Source organism: Sturnira hondurensis, unplaced genomic scaffold, assembly GCF_014824575.4.
Source record: "Sturnira hondurensis isolate 20B ecotype Veracruz unplaced genomic scaffold, ASM1482457v3 Scaffold0021354, whole genome shotgun sequence".
Lineage (NCBI taxonomy): Eukaryota > Metazoa > Chordata > Mammalia > Chiroptera > Phyllostomidae > Sturnira > Sturnira hondurensis.
The window spans coordinates 3542546-3557347 of record NW_028093985.1 but is presented as its reverse complement, the minus strand read 5'-3'; the positions used below and the strand labels follow the sequence as shown (position 1 = coordinate 3557347).

General features: G+C 38.6%; 2 protein-coding genes across 7 annotated transcripts in view; one reads left to right on the top strand and one right to left on the bottom strand.

The window, feature by feature from the left end:
- POC5 (POC5 centriolar protein) overlaps positions 1 to 12434 on the top strand; it is a 39534-nt gene extending 27100 nt beyond the window's left edge. For all 6 annotated transcript variants that reach the window (XM_037032236.1, XM_037032240.1, XM_037032239.1 and 3 more), the window contains exons 10-12: positions 3944 to 4224; positions 7467 to 7643; positions 10613 to 12434. In XM_037032236.1, the coding sequence (XP_036888131.1) occupies positions 3944 to 4224; positions 7467 to 7643; positions 10613 to 10756 (602 nt within the window). In that variant the 3' untranslated portion in view covers positions 10757 to 12434. The remainder of the gene's footprint in view (positions 1 to 3943; positions 4225 to 7466; positions 7644 to 10612) is intronic.
- Positions 12435 to 13932: 1498 nt separating this feature from the next.
- The window catches only part of ANKDD1B (ankyrin repeat and death domain containing 1B), a 50547-nt gene continuing 49677 nt past the window's right edge, over positions 13933 to 14802 (bottom strand). The window contains 1 exon segment of the mRNA XM_037032398.1: positions 13933 to 13994. Within this exon segment, the coding sequence (XP_036888293.1) occupies positions 13933 to 13994 (62 nt within the window).

Below are 14802 nucleotides of genomic sequence, written 5' to 3'. Positions count from 1 at the left end.
GGAAGAAGTGAAATGAAAAAATGGCAGAAACACTAAAAGGCATAAAATTGAGTTCAAAAACTGTTTTGAGCAGTAGAAAAAAGTCTCAATAGGTGTAGTGCATCAAATGGAGAGTACCTTGAAGGTGACTGAAGTTTAAACACGTAAGAATAAATACACAATTTTTTATAAATGAATTCCAGGGTTTTGGGGGTCCCTCCTCATAACCTAATGCTGGATTTGCTCTGTGATGTTTAGGTTTTGTGGCATTTTAAAGACAGCTATTAATTCTCACAAGAAAAAATTACATTTGGCCTCTCTTTTTCTTTTAAGACAGTTGCCTTTTATAATACAATTTATTTTTAAAAAATTATTTAATCCTCACCCAAGGATATGTTTATTGATCTTAGAGAGGGAGGAAGGAGGCAGAGAGAGAGAAACAAACATCAATGTGAGAGAGAAGCATCAGTTACTTGCCTCCCACACCCCAACCAGGGATAGAACCTGCAATCTCGGTATGTGCCCTGACCAGGAATCGAACCTGCCATCTTTTGGTGTGTGGGACAGGGCTCCAACCTACTGAGCCACCCAGCCAGGGCATACTGCAATTTTTAATAATACAATGTTACAATGTTCTTAATGTATCTGTCTTATTAGAACAAAACTAGTATTTGATTTTTTTATTTGTCCTGATTCTCTGCTGTCTGTCATCTGCAGTGCATGTCAGTTTATGGCAGTTAAAGTAAGAGTAATTATGAAAACTTAGTTATCTCACAAGCAGGAACTGCATACATCTGCCACATCAGTGAGAGTTGGCCATCTGCCTTTCTTCCAGGGAGTCCCTTGGCCAGACATGACCTGTGCATTGGTCCCACATCACATACGAAGTCTACCATCCACCTAGAAAGTTATAGTCAGAATCACTTTCTGTGAAAAACATGCTAAAACTCTGTGTATGTGTGTATATGTATTTCAAAGTAAAAGTATTTTATACTGAATCAGTCCCTTTCGCCAAATGATTTCAGAAGACCTCTGCATTATAATCCTAATTAAACTTTGTTAATAAAGTTTACATGTTTTACACACATTTAGTCTAAGAAAAGGACTTATTCCAAAGCCTAAATTTGTAGAGGGGAAGAGAACAACATAGAATACTATTTATCCACAGGGTTACACACTCTATTCAGATAGTCTGAAACATCTCAGTGACTGAATTGTGAAACCCTCACCCTGGTCTTTGGCATCACATAGATAGAGTTTTAGAAATTTTGACCAAATTTTAATACTCTGAAAAGTACTCTAAAAAGTACCCTTCATCCTAGCTTGTGGAAGCTGATATTCACTCCCTTGATCTAAGGAGATAAGGTTACTTGAGTTTCACAAAAATCAGTTAAGTGTGCAAAATATGCTCTTAATTCATGACTTACATAATCTGCTTACAAGAGTTCATTTCTTTTACAATGTCAAAATTTACTTACTGATTTACTACTATTTGCTGAAAAATCAAAATTAAAAACACATTGTTTTGGTTAGGAGAGGAGCAGTGGAAGGAAAAGAGAGTGTATGGCAATACAAAATTATTCTGAAGATGTAAATAACGGGTCATTTATTGGGGTATTGCATGAAATAATGCAAAGGGGCCTATGTTCTTAGGCTCATGCGACCCTATTATTGTAATGATTGTGATAGCAGTACACTTGACTCAACTGAGGTACTGGCTGAGCACATAATTTATTTTTATCTTTTAAATAAGAGCAAGCCATTCATTAGCTTTTACATGTTGAAAGAAGTGGTCTGAAGTCTTTGGTGGTTAATGCTGACATTAACCAGTTAATACTGACAAATTAGTAGCTGAACATTGTATCCAATCTATGACAAATTTTTACATTTCTATTAAAACCAAATTGTAGGGACTTTCAGCCACGATGGAGGTGTAGGTAGATACACTTTGCCTCCACACACAACCAAAAGAAGGACAACAACAAATGTAAAAACTAAAAAATACCAGAAGTTCCAGAAAATCAAACTGTATGGAAGTCCAACAACCAAGGGTTAAAGAAGAAACACTCATCCAGGCTGGTAGGAGGAGCGGAGACTGCAGCTGGGTGGAGAGGACTCATAACAAGGCCGGGGCTGGTGGAGCAGATAGTCCCACATTCACATGCAGACAAACCAGGAGGACCAACTGGGGAGTGAGACAGACCGTGCAACCCAGGATTCCAGCACAGGGAAATAAAGCCTCAAAACACTGATTGAAAACACCTGTGGTGGTTGAGGCAGCGGCAAGAGAAACTCTCGGCTTCACAGGAGAGTTCCTTGGAGAGACCAACAGGGTCCTTGAATGTACACAAAACCCACCTACCTGGGAATCAGTACCTGAAGGGCCCAATTTGCTTGTGGGTAGCGGAAGAAGTGACTGAAAGCTGGCAGAGAGTGGAGCACATGACACTGTTCCCTCTTGGAGCATCAGCTCTCCTACATACAGCGTCACCACGCAGCAATGTGGGTTGCTCCGCCCTGGTGAACACCTAAGGCTCCGCCCCTCACTGCGTAACAGGCGCACCAAGACAAAAAGAAATATGACCCAAATGAAAGAACAAGTCAAAGCTCCAGAAAAAATATAACTAAGTAATGAAGAAATAGCCAACCTATCAGATGCAGAGTTCAAAACACTGGTAATCAGGATGCTCACAGAAATGGTTGAGTATGGTCTCAAAATAGAGGAAAAAGTTAAGGCCAGGAAAAGTGAATTAAAGGAAAATATACAGGGAAGCAACAGTGAAGGGAGGGAAACCAGGACTGAAATCAATGATTTGGAGCAGAAGGAAGAAACAAACATTCAGCCAAAACAGAATGAAGAAATAATAATTCAGAAAAATGAGGAGAGGCTTGGGAATTTCCAGGACAACTGTAAATGTTCCAATATCCAAGACATAGGGGTGCAGGAAGGAGAAGAGGAAGAGCAGTGAATTGAAAACTTACTTGGAAAACATAATGAAGGAGAACTTCCCTAATCTGACAAAGGAAATAGACTCCCAGGAAGTCCAGGAAGCTCAGAGAGTTCCAAAGAAGTTGGACCAAAGGAGAAACATACCAAGGCACATCATAATTACATTAGCCAAGATTAAAATGAAGGAGAGAATCCTAGAAGCAGCAAGAGATAAGGGGACAGTTATCAACAAAGGAGTTCCCATAAGACTTATCAGCTGATTTCTCAAAAGAAACCATGCAGGCAAGAAGGGGCTGGAAAGAAGTATTCCAAGTCATGAAAGGCAAGGACCTATATCCAAGATGACTCCATCCAGCAAAGCTTTCATTTAGAAAGGAAGGGCAGATAAAGTGCTTCCCAGATAAGATCAAGTTAAAGGAGTTCATCATCACCAAGTCTCTTATATGAAATGTTAAAGGGACTTATCTAAAAAAAAGATGGTCAAAAATACAAACAGTAAAATGACAACAAACTTAAAACTATCAACAACTCAACCTCAAAAGCAAAAACAAACTAAGCAAACAACTAGAACAGGAACAGAACCACAGAAATGGAGATCACATGGAGGCTTATCAGCAGGGAGGGGGCAGAGGGAGAAAAGATACAGGGAATAAGGAGCATAATTGGTAGGTACAAAATAGACGAGGAGGTTGAGAATAGTAAAGGAAATGGAGAAGCCAAAGAACTTATATGCATGACCCATGGACATGAACTAAGGTGGTGGAATGATGGCCGTAGGGGAGGTACAGGGTGGAGGGGAATAAAGGGGAGAGAAAAAGGGACAACTGTAACAGCATAATTAATAAACTATATCAAAGTTTAAAAAAACCTTGTAGCTATTATGTATTTTTTTCTATTTTTTCTTATTCTTTTTATCCCCTTCCTCCCTGCACCCTACCTATTATGTATTTTTATTGTTGTGGGGGTGAAAGCAATCTTGGAAGAATTTTAATGGAATTAATTTGTGATTTATAGGGATAGACTTCACAAATAATAAAAAGGAAGAATATGGTCCCGGTGTTCAAGGAAAAGAGCATCCTGTTCATTTGGATCCTTCAGCTCCTCCGATACCCTCAGCAGTTGCACCAGCACCGTCCTCCTCATCAGCAGCCACCATGGGAGTGACCAGCACTGCTGCCTTTCCCTCTGTGGCTTCCATCACTTCCACCGGGGCTGCTTCCGCTTCCTACACCCACCTTCCTGTTTCTGCTCCTCTCGCTGCTGGACCCACAGCTCCTGCTGCACCGGAAGAAATGGTTAGTGAGGTCCATGCGGGTGCCTGCACTGGGAAAGCATTCCCGACTTGTTTGCATATTGGATATTTTGAACTTAGAACATATTTTCTCTTGGAGAAAATGCCTATATGGTTTTAGGCCAAGTCACAGAAAGTAATTAGTACACAGAGTGGCTAAAACATTAATTTGTAAGTTCTTTGAAAAGTTCTATTACGGTAGTGATAATTGAACAAAACTAAATAACTTCTTCGTTTTACATTTGCCAAAACTACTTGGGAAAAATAAATTTAATTTAGAGGTTTTTTTAAATTTTAAAGAAAATTTGTTATATTAAAGGACTTACGAGGTAATGGCTCTTTTGTATATTTGCTGTTCAAAGGCAGCTTCCCCTTTTCCTGGATGCAGGCATGTTATTAACAGTATTGCTCCATAGCAACACCATCTTGGTTTGGTTAGGCTTTAATTTTTAATTCACAAATGAAGTGAAAATAGGAACAGTGTTCCTAGAGTCACCATTGCGGAATGCTTAGAGGGGAGGAGTGTTGTCTGGGGGTGGAGTAACTGTGCAAGAACTGACCGGAAGTGAAATAACCATGCTGTTAACACGGTGAGAATCGCAGCCTCCCTGCGTTACAGCCTCTCCGCGACTCCTCAGCCTCCCGGTGCTAAACCTGTATCTTCGGCGTTTCTCAGAGAAAGGTGTAGGGATCCAAGGCAAGCTTATCAGACTCACCTCTGCAGGGCTTTTTAAAAATCTCTATGCTCTTCCCTCCTCTAGCTCAGCACAAAGGCATATATAACTTTGTAAAGATCCTGAGATGGTTTTGATGTGCTTGTCTCCCTCTTCTTCCCCACCTGACCACTTACACAAGAGGAAAGGTAATGGCAGAATAGGTCTTAGGTCTTACAGTCCCCACAGGCCATCGGAAGGTGCCTTTGCTCAGAGTTACCAGGGCAGTTGGTGATGCCTAGCATTCCAGCTGCCTTTTGGGAACTGCCAACTTTAGGGAAAAAATATATTGAGATCTGCTCTTTATCATGTTTGCTCTTAATTGAAAGAAGTTTAAAAAAATGTTAAGAGAAATTTGAATGTGTGAGGGAGCTTTGACTTAGAAATAAGACACTAAAATTCAACCCTGGATATGTTCAGCTGTGTTTATTTTTCATGGTTATGCACTTTGAATTGTGATTCTATACAGATGATCTCATTTAAATAAACATTTAAATTTCCTGTTTATCATTTACATTGCATATAACACACATGAGGTAGATTTTTTCAAAATTCTTTTAAAATATGACTATACCATTTATTCATCTGCATTTATATATAAATCTGAAAATGCATGGGAAGAATTGAATGAATGTGCTTACCACCCTTTTTGTTACTAACTTTTAAACTGATCACCTGAGTTAATTTTGAAGTCTTTGAAACTTGAAAAACAGCTCTTATTCGCTCCCACCCTCCAACTATGTGCTACTCCTTCAGAAACAAATACACATTCAATTTCATTCACAGATGTACAGCCTTTGGGGCTAGGGAGAGAAGAGAATCACAAATCAAAGTGTAAGGCTACTTTTGTGCTTCCTTATATAATTATAATACTCAGATTCACCTCAATATGTCTTCTTGTTTTTAAAAAGAACCAAAATAACAAAAGTAGGATTTACAGTTGTTCGTATTTAATGCAATAAACAATAATACAAGAATAAGCTCTGTTTTGTGCTCTCACAACTGTGCACCTACTTTTCCCCACCCTATATATTAATTGGGTAACTTACCTAATGTGAAATCATCATAGTTAGGAAAAGAAGAGAGATGCGTGGTCCAGGCTAGTTATTGTTCTGTTCATTTTAATCACAGAGGCTTCCTGTGGACATTCAAAACTTTTCCCAGTCTTCCTCAGTACATCCAATAGCTAAAGGGAAGAGTGTCATTTGGGAAACAAATAACTGGAGAAAGGAGGATAATCATTCTAGTGAAATAATCTCCTCATTGTAAAAGTCTTTCCTTTCTGCTTATATCCTCAAAGAATTTCGTGGTGGGAAACTTTTTTCAAAAATACCTTAGACAGTTACACAGGCAAATAAATTGCAGTTTGTGAGTTTGAACAATAGATGGCACTTCGCTTTTTCTAACTCCATTTGAGATATATAACTGAGGGATTTCCGTTGGATTTTGAAGCTATTCAGTAAAGTTTCTCTTCGAATTTTCTCTTCATCTGAATAACTATGAGAGGGTATCATTAGGCCATTGCTGCTGCTCTCCCATTTTGTAAATGACGAGCTTGAGGCTTAGAGTAACTTGGCCGTGGACATGATTAGTAACAAGTAGAATATAGAACGCTTCGGTTCCCTCTTTTCCTATTCCTCTTGCTTTTGGCCTGGCTAATGTAATTAGTTATCAGAGGGAAAAAGTGAGTACATATATGTATTGCTCCTAATGTAAATATAATTTTTTATGGAGTGTTGTCTAGCAGGAAGCAACAAAATCTGTAAAAGCTACCATGTGTGACCTTTTCATCTGATCATTGCATTGTTTTGCAGTATATTTGACAGATAATCTCATAAGAAAATGGGAATTCTTTTTTTACAAAACTTTGCTATGTATAACAATAGTAAGAGAACTGAAATAATTAGATAAACTGTAGTTTGTTGACTTTAAAATCTCTCAAAAATTATAGCAGTTCTCTAGTCATGAAAAATTATACTAAAAAGGTAAGAAAAAAGGCAGAACACAAAACATATGCTTAATGATGATATTAATTCTGCATAAGGATCAGAAGAGTGAGAGAGGTGGTGAGAGAGGGAGATGGAGACGACTGAGGGTGTGTGAGGGGGATCTTCGTGGTGATGGGATAGTTCTGTGTGATACTTCTTGATTGCATGACAGTTACAGGAATCCGCACATGTAATAAAGTGATACAGATCTACCCACGCATTATGCCAGTGTTAGCTTCCTGGTTTTAGTATCACAGGGTCTCTCTACACCTTCTTGGCAACTTCCTATAAATCTACAATTCTAAATAAAATTCTTTTAAAAACTTTATGAAGTCCTATAAAATAGTTGGTATACCAAAGTTAAAGTACAGTGTTCAGTTTTGTGTTTTTTTGTCTCATTGTTTAAAATTTTTATATTATCCATGTTAAAGTTGGTTAAATATACAATTATTTTAAGTGCCTGTGTATTTTCCTCATAAGTTATAGAACCAACAGTACTATAAATTTGGATTTTGTACCAACTGGGTATTTCTTTGCTTCTCTAGCACATACCCAGAGTTGTGACCTCTGCACAGCAGAAAGCTGGAAGGACAATTACAGCCCGCATCACGGGGAGGTGTGACTTCGCTTCAAAACACAGAATTAGCAGCAGTTTAGCTATAATGGGAGTTTCTCCTCCCATGAGCTCGGTTGTAGTGGAAAAACATCATCCAGTCACGGTGGTAAGTCCACATTTAATAACCTTTTGTCGAAATCGTTTTCCTGAGATTTATACACTAATAAACAAACACTTAAATAACATGCTGAGGAGATCAACATTCATGATGACCAGTTCTTATTCTGCCTTTTACTGCTATGTCTTTCTATACTTAGAATTATCACACCTGCTCTGAATCTGCCTTTTTTCTTTTAAGAAATTAATTTCAAAAACATCATTTTTTCTCGATAGTATAAAAATGATCACATACAAAAAGTAATCTAGTATGTCAGCCATCAGAAGGGTAAAATATATAAATAATTACTCATTAATTTAAAAAAGGAATAATGTCCGCTCATTAACTAGCTGTTCATGTAGCAGGTTTTTGATCACAGGAAACACTTTCCTACTTTAATTTTTGCTCCTTTTAAAAAAAGTCTTCTTCCCCTTTTCCAATAAAATGGTCAGCATATTTCTAGTTAGGAAAACATTTTAAATTACAATAAATTCATGTGCCATAAAGAAAAGTACACCGAATTTAAGCAATAACAAACAAAAAAACCCTAAGTTAGTGCCTCGGGTATGCTATTTATTGCCTCTGTGATCATGTGGAAAACAAGTAAAACGTGGGAGCCTCCATGTTCTCTTGTGTAAAGTGGGAGTGAGGAGACCACTCGGCTCCTAGGGCTCGTTGTCAGAATTTGGGGTCAATGTGAAAATTAAATGAGATGTAGAAAGAAAGACTCTTTGTAAACTGTAAACTGTAAGCAAATTTAATTTAATAAAAATTACTTAAGAAAGATACAGGGATACCTCTGTTTTGTTTCTTATAACTGTATGTAATCAATAATTATCTCAAAAAGTTTAATTTTTAAAGTTACAAGAATATATCCCTAAAGAGAAACAGGATTGATTTCAAAAGAGAATAGCCCTCTATATAAATTCTTAATACTAGACAGCATCCTTCCTGCTTAGTATGTCAGAGTATTAGCAAAAAAGACATGGAATGATTTTAAATCCTTTTTTTCCTGGTCACTAGATTAAATCCAGAGAAGCTGGACTATTTAAATTTAGTCTCAGGCGAAGTGTGACCACGGGGAGGTGGAAGAGTGACGTGGAGGCGCCGAGTCAGAGAGGGGACGGGGGGGAGGGGCTGTGGCAGCCTCGTCGACTGGATGGACTCTGAAAGTCCTTAGTGCCGTCTCTGTGTATTGTGTAATATGTAGATAATCAGAAAGCAGAAGACATAAATGCATTTCTATTTGTATCAGCACTTAAGATGTATGTAAAGAGGTCTGCCAAGACAAAGAAGGCTCACAGAGAAATGTGTTTATTTTTAATTTAGACAACCTTTTGCTTTTGGATTAATAATAGAAATTCACATTCCATAGAAGAGAAAGAAGGACTAAAGACTTACAACCTGTTTCTGGTGTCTGTCTCCCACACTGCCCTTTGCTTAGTCAGCCTGTGCAGCACTTCTGCAGTAATTGGCCCCGAATCAGGAAGCCATGCCCTGCTCCAGTCGTTGTTATGTGACAGACACGGTGGCAGTCCTCTGTAAAACTTTTCACTTTTCCCAGGAATCAAGATCTAGAACCACCAGAAGCACTTACTACTAATAAAACAGTAATCGAATCTCTGACACGGTGGCCCCACCTGCCTGCCCGGTGGTTGCTTGCCCTGGGGCTGCTTCATTCCGGGTTCTGAAGATCAAGATAACAGTGGTAACAGGAATCCACTCCCTCAGTTCCTCTTGCTCATCCTCCTCAAGGAAAAATACCTCTTTCAACGGTGTCAGATTTTAGGGGGTTAGCAACTAAAATTTTATACTAGTGGCAAGACTATCTTCCATTTGCAATGATTACCCAGTTATTTATGCACAAAGAAACATTTATATAAAATAGTTTAAGAAGGTTATTTTTCCATTTTATTAAAATGGAACTTTTATTCTTAAAGCAGAATCTGAAATGAAGACCTGTGTAGCTGTATCATTGAGCTTTTGAAATACATAGTGAATGTTTTAATCAAATACATAATTTTACTTCAAGTATTTGACATGACTTTTCTAAGTAGAAGACTTAATCAGAATCTACACGTGCTGGTCAGTGACGTGGACTAAGTGCCTCAGCTGCATAACAAATGCCACTACTGCCTACTAAGAAGCTGTTTTGGATATAATACAGGGAAGTCTTATATGTGTACATATTATACATGTATATACATGTAATGTGTACTTATAAGCATAGTATGAGCTTAAACATGTTACATGTATAGGTGAAGGCAGATGTGCCCTGACTTTAATGCTTCCGTGCTCATGTCTGAGATGTTCCTCTGAGCATGGACATAGTGTACACATCCTCCCCTTAACATAGGTGCTCAACATCTAATTATCTCCTTATTTAGAAAGTTGTTGTCCATATTAAGAGAGCACCAGGCCTCTGGGAAGACTGCCTCATGTGTAATCATAAAATGTTTAGTCAACTCCCAGGTGAACCAGGAGAAATATGAGGGACCTGCTTTACTGGTGTGAAGCAAGGACCAGACCGGATTCCTCCAGGGCTTCCCGCATGGCCCCCAGGACTGGACTCCACGTATTAACAGTCAGATACAAGGAGGAAGAAGTTGGATAGAATGAGCGGAGAGGAGAGCTTGGGGCAGACCTTCTTCCAAACACCACAAAGTCCTTTTCTATACTTAGCTTCTATACCCATGACAAGATCCCACCCGAGTTAGTCCTCCTTGAGGAATGGATGGGTCCCATGGCTCCTCTGGAATACAGCTCTGATGTAAATCATGGGCACTGGGCAGTTGGTCTAACTGGTGTGGGCTCCTTTCAGAGGAGGACCACATCTTCTTTGTCTCACTGGCTGCTTCATCCAATTCATTGTGGATCTCCACCGACACAATGATTGTTGGGTTAAATTATAGATGATAAAATGATATTTGATATGTATAATTCTGTGGGATTATTAAAACAGATTTTTATCTTTTCAGCAAACCATTCCTCAAGCTGCTGCAGCAAAATATCCCCGGACTATTCATCCTGAAAGTACTGCTTTGGCTTCCAGGTCTCTCGGGACCAGATCTACTCACACTCAGTCTCTCGCGAGTGTTCACTCCATCAAAGTGGTTGACTAGAATGGATATGTTCGTATGAGGCTCTTTTAAGTCCTCCGGGTTTACCAAGGATTAGAAGTCTTTAGTTTCACATTTGTCCATCATGGGTACATGATGCTCATCTTTTCAAAACCACAAGAGACTTTTTCAAGCCACACCATCATTTGTAACTATATGTAGGATTATTTTAATGTTATTTTTTAATTTAAGCAATTAAGTAAAACTTTTTTAAATTAAAAAGAAACTGGACTATATTTTTTAATAGATTCAGCCTGTGGATGATTATATCATCAAAGTATATAAATTCTATTCTCTATATTATTCCAAAATTAATCATTTCCAGTGTTACCAAATAAACTTTTCAAAAGTATACTTTAAAAATTATTAAAACAATTAGAAACTAAGGTATTTTTATCTTTAAGTGAAAAAGATAAAGACCAAGAGTAATGATATTTTCATCATTACTTTTTTTGTGACTGTAGTATATTTATCTTCATTTTTCTAGTTCTGTAGTAATTAAAAATGGGGGAAATAGCAATACCTATGAATAATTTTTAATGTTAAAAGGGAAAAATTTACCAGCACAAAAAGTTACAGAAACATCAGAAGATAATTTCCTTTTAGAGTGAACCTATTTGTGGTATTCCTCCTCGCCTCTTTTGAATCTGTAGTTTTGAACTCATATTGTGTTCTCTGAACATCCACACAGCATCCTGCGGTAGCATAGCCCCTGGCAACGCAGCAAATCTTCCAAGCCTGGTAGAGACTTTTCACTGGCTGGCCACTAGGAGGGAACCACCAGGGTGAAACTGAGCCAGAACAGGACCAGGCTTCTGATGGTTTGGTTGCTGGCTACCTGGGTTGAAGTACTTACGGGTTACATAAAAACAAGTACAGTCTGGAGGATCTGTCTAGGACCTCAATTTTCATATTTTCAACAGAAATGTGTGTATTTAATAATGTGAAGCCTGTTCCATTTTGAACATGACCTAGCTGTATGCTCTAATAGTACTACAGGAAACAGTTTTTCTTACTGCCTTACATTGTCAACAGGACATCAGAGAATATGTGAGAGAGGCAAATATCCCATTTTCTAAAGGGGCAAACAAAGGCTTTTGTGTATTATTAAGAGTACCTGGCCATGTCTTAAAGAGTGTTAGATCCTTCTCACGCAGCACTTGTCCTGGGTTCTAGCCAAGCTACTCCTGTGGCAAACAGCTCACAGATAAGCACAAACCATCAGCAACTCATCTGCTGCCTGTACAGAGGCCATACTCCTCCCCTGGGCTTCCCCCACTCCCAGTCCAGTCACGAGAGGTGGGCGGGCTCTGCCGTTGTGGTAAACAGATCGGTTCCTCCTCTCTTCCCTGTGTGAAGTGTCCTGAGATGCACAGCCATCCCGTCTCTCATCTCTTGGAGGAGAGTGCCCCCAAGGTCAAATCAGTTGTGCTTGATACCAAACGGCAGCCAATTTAGTAATTCACCTTGGTCTTGGCTCTCTCTCCTTCCCCATATCACCCCTTTTCCTTCTCTCCTGTTTCCTTGGATTTGTACGCCTGAAAAAGGCAGTGGCAAATAAACTTGGGCTTCAGGCTTTGCTTTTTGAAGGACCTAGATTACAATTAGGAATGGTTTGCAGTATGCAAGCCATAACCATGTGGACAAACTGAAGGCAATTCTATGAATACTAATTAAGAATATTATAAGTATCTGCCCTGGCTGGTGTAGCTCAGTGGATTGAGCGTGGGCCTGTGAACCACACGATCGCAGTTCGATTCCCAGTCAGGGCACATGCCTGGGTTGCAGGCCAGTTCCCAGCGGGGGACTCATGAGAGGCAACCATACATTGATGTTTCTCTCCTTCTCTCTTTTCCTTCCCCTCTAAAGATAAATAAATAAATAATAAAATCTTTTAAAAAAAATATTATAAGTATCATTTTAAACTTTACCTGAGCTCTGAAAACTATATATTGTCTAAAGCATCAAGTAATTAGTGTTAGTCTACATTAACTTAAATTCAATGATTAAAACACTTTGTACAATAAGAGTATGTTTTCATATTTATTTTTATATAAAGAGGTTACCAGATTTTGGAGGGGAGAGGATTAGCAAAGTCACTAGAAACTGGCCAGATTGAAGACCATATGGAGGCCAGACTTTTCACTAAACACCTGTTAAAAACTTTTGGGAATCACATGAACATGTTACCTGTTTTAAACACTCAGAATGTTACATGGGCCAAAAATGTAGAAATAAAGTTCATGACAGAACAACTGGACCAAAACTGTTCATGATATTATTTCTGGCCTTAGACCTAGAGCCAGAATTTGACAATGAAGGACCTTGAATTTTAATGAATAGGTGCATATATGCTGACATAAATTGATACTTGATTTCATATTTATTTAGTAACTTTCTCAGATTATAAAAATAATACATGTTCATTGTGAAAAAATTGGAAAGTACCAAGGAGTACAAAGAAAATAAAATCACCTTTAATTAAATCCCCAAGAGAAAAAAAATATTGGTATATACGCTTTGGTATTTTTAAGTAAAATATTACACACATGTGTATTTAAAGCCAACAGCAACTACAAATTTCCAAAGCCAGTTTCTCTTACAAAAGAAATAGTAAATGATTTCAACACTATGGACGTGAGGTGACACATTTCACAGGCATTGTCCCGTCATCCTCAGCAAAATGCTGGGGTAGGCATTTCTCCCATTTTGTAGAGAAGGAAACTGAAAATTTGGGGATTTGAATATTAGAATGCCCAAAGGTTCATAAATAAGGAGCAAAACCATAACTCAAAAGCATGTCTCATTAAAACCCCAGGTTTTCCCATACACTGTGATGCTGCCCCCATCACGTTTTTAAACCATGATGTACAAAACCCTCCTAGACTGTGCTATCATACACGTTGCATCAAATGAAAGAAATGGGAAAATCTTATACAACTTGCCTTATGCAAAACCCTCCCAACATTTCGACTTCTCAGTGGTTGGAAAGTACACCATTTTTTCATCTGTTAAAGGATCCTGCTACCACCATCTTCACAGTGGAAAGGAAAATCAATCCTACTGCTAGAGGAGCTTTATGGCATTAACTGAATTTAAAAGGACTTTATGGCATTAAGTAAATTTAAAAGGACTGGACGCTGAGTGGAAAATCCTTTAAATGCAATTTCTCTAGGCACTTATGAAACTGCACGTTTCTTGGGCTCTGAGTCAGTTTCACTTTTGAATTGACAGATCTTTTCTGGAAAAAATAGCATAACATTTATTATTAATGGCTAACATTTATTAAGCACTTCCTATGCAGGCATTATTATGCACTTAGCCCCACAACAGCCCTTTGTCATAGACTGCGTCTTTCACTAGTTAATAAATGAGAATGCTGGCAGACTGGCACAACGCCTCAAGGCCACACAGCCTGTGAGCTGCGGTGGAGTGCAGGTACAAGTCCAGAGCTCATGCTCTTTACCACTTCAGAGAACTGCTCTAGTCACCCCCTGGGAATTCTTATGGAGACACTTTCACAGGAATGAATAAATATAAGGTTGAGGGGAAAACCCCAGTGCTATGAGTATAATGTCGTAGAAGGTAGGCTTTATCCATCTGTGCATTTATGGTCTCAGCTTCTGGTAAAGCTGCATCATGAGAATTATGGTAGCTGCTGCTATATTTTGCTTGAGTGGCTATTATTACATGCAAGTTATAACAACACCTAATTTACTGATAAGTTTTCAAAACATCTTCCCTGACAATATAATCTTTGACAGAGTGGTTTTTTAGCAGTAACCTCAGCCAGCAAAGCAACAGCCTGTCTACTCTTTTCTTTCAACCTAGACACCTGGACACACCATTTTTAAGTACACTGACTTGCAGTTTCCCAAACAGGGACCAAATAGCATCTGGAGCGAGACAATTCTTAGTTGTAGAGAACCTACAACCTGATACATAGATTCCTGTCCCCTGTCACCTCCCCCACCCTCTCACCCCTGCCCACACAGACACATAAACAAAAAGACCCCTATACTTGTTCAGATACCCAGTTGACACTGAGG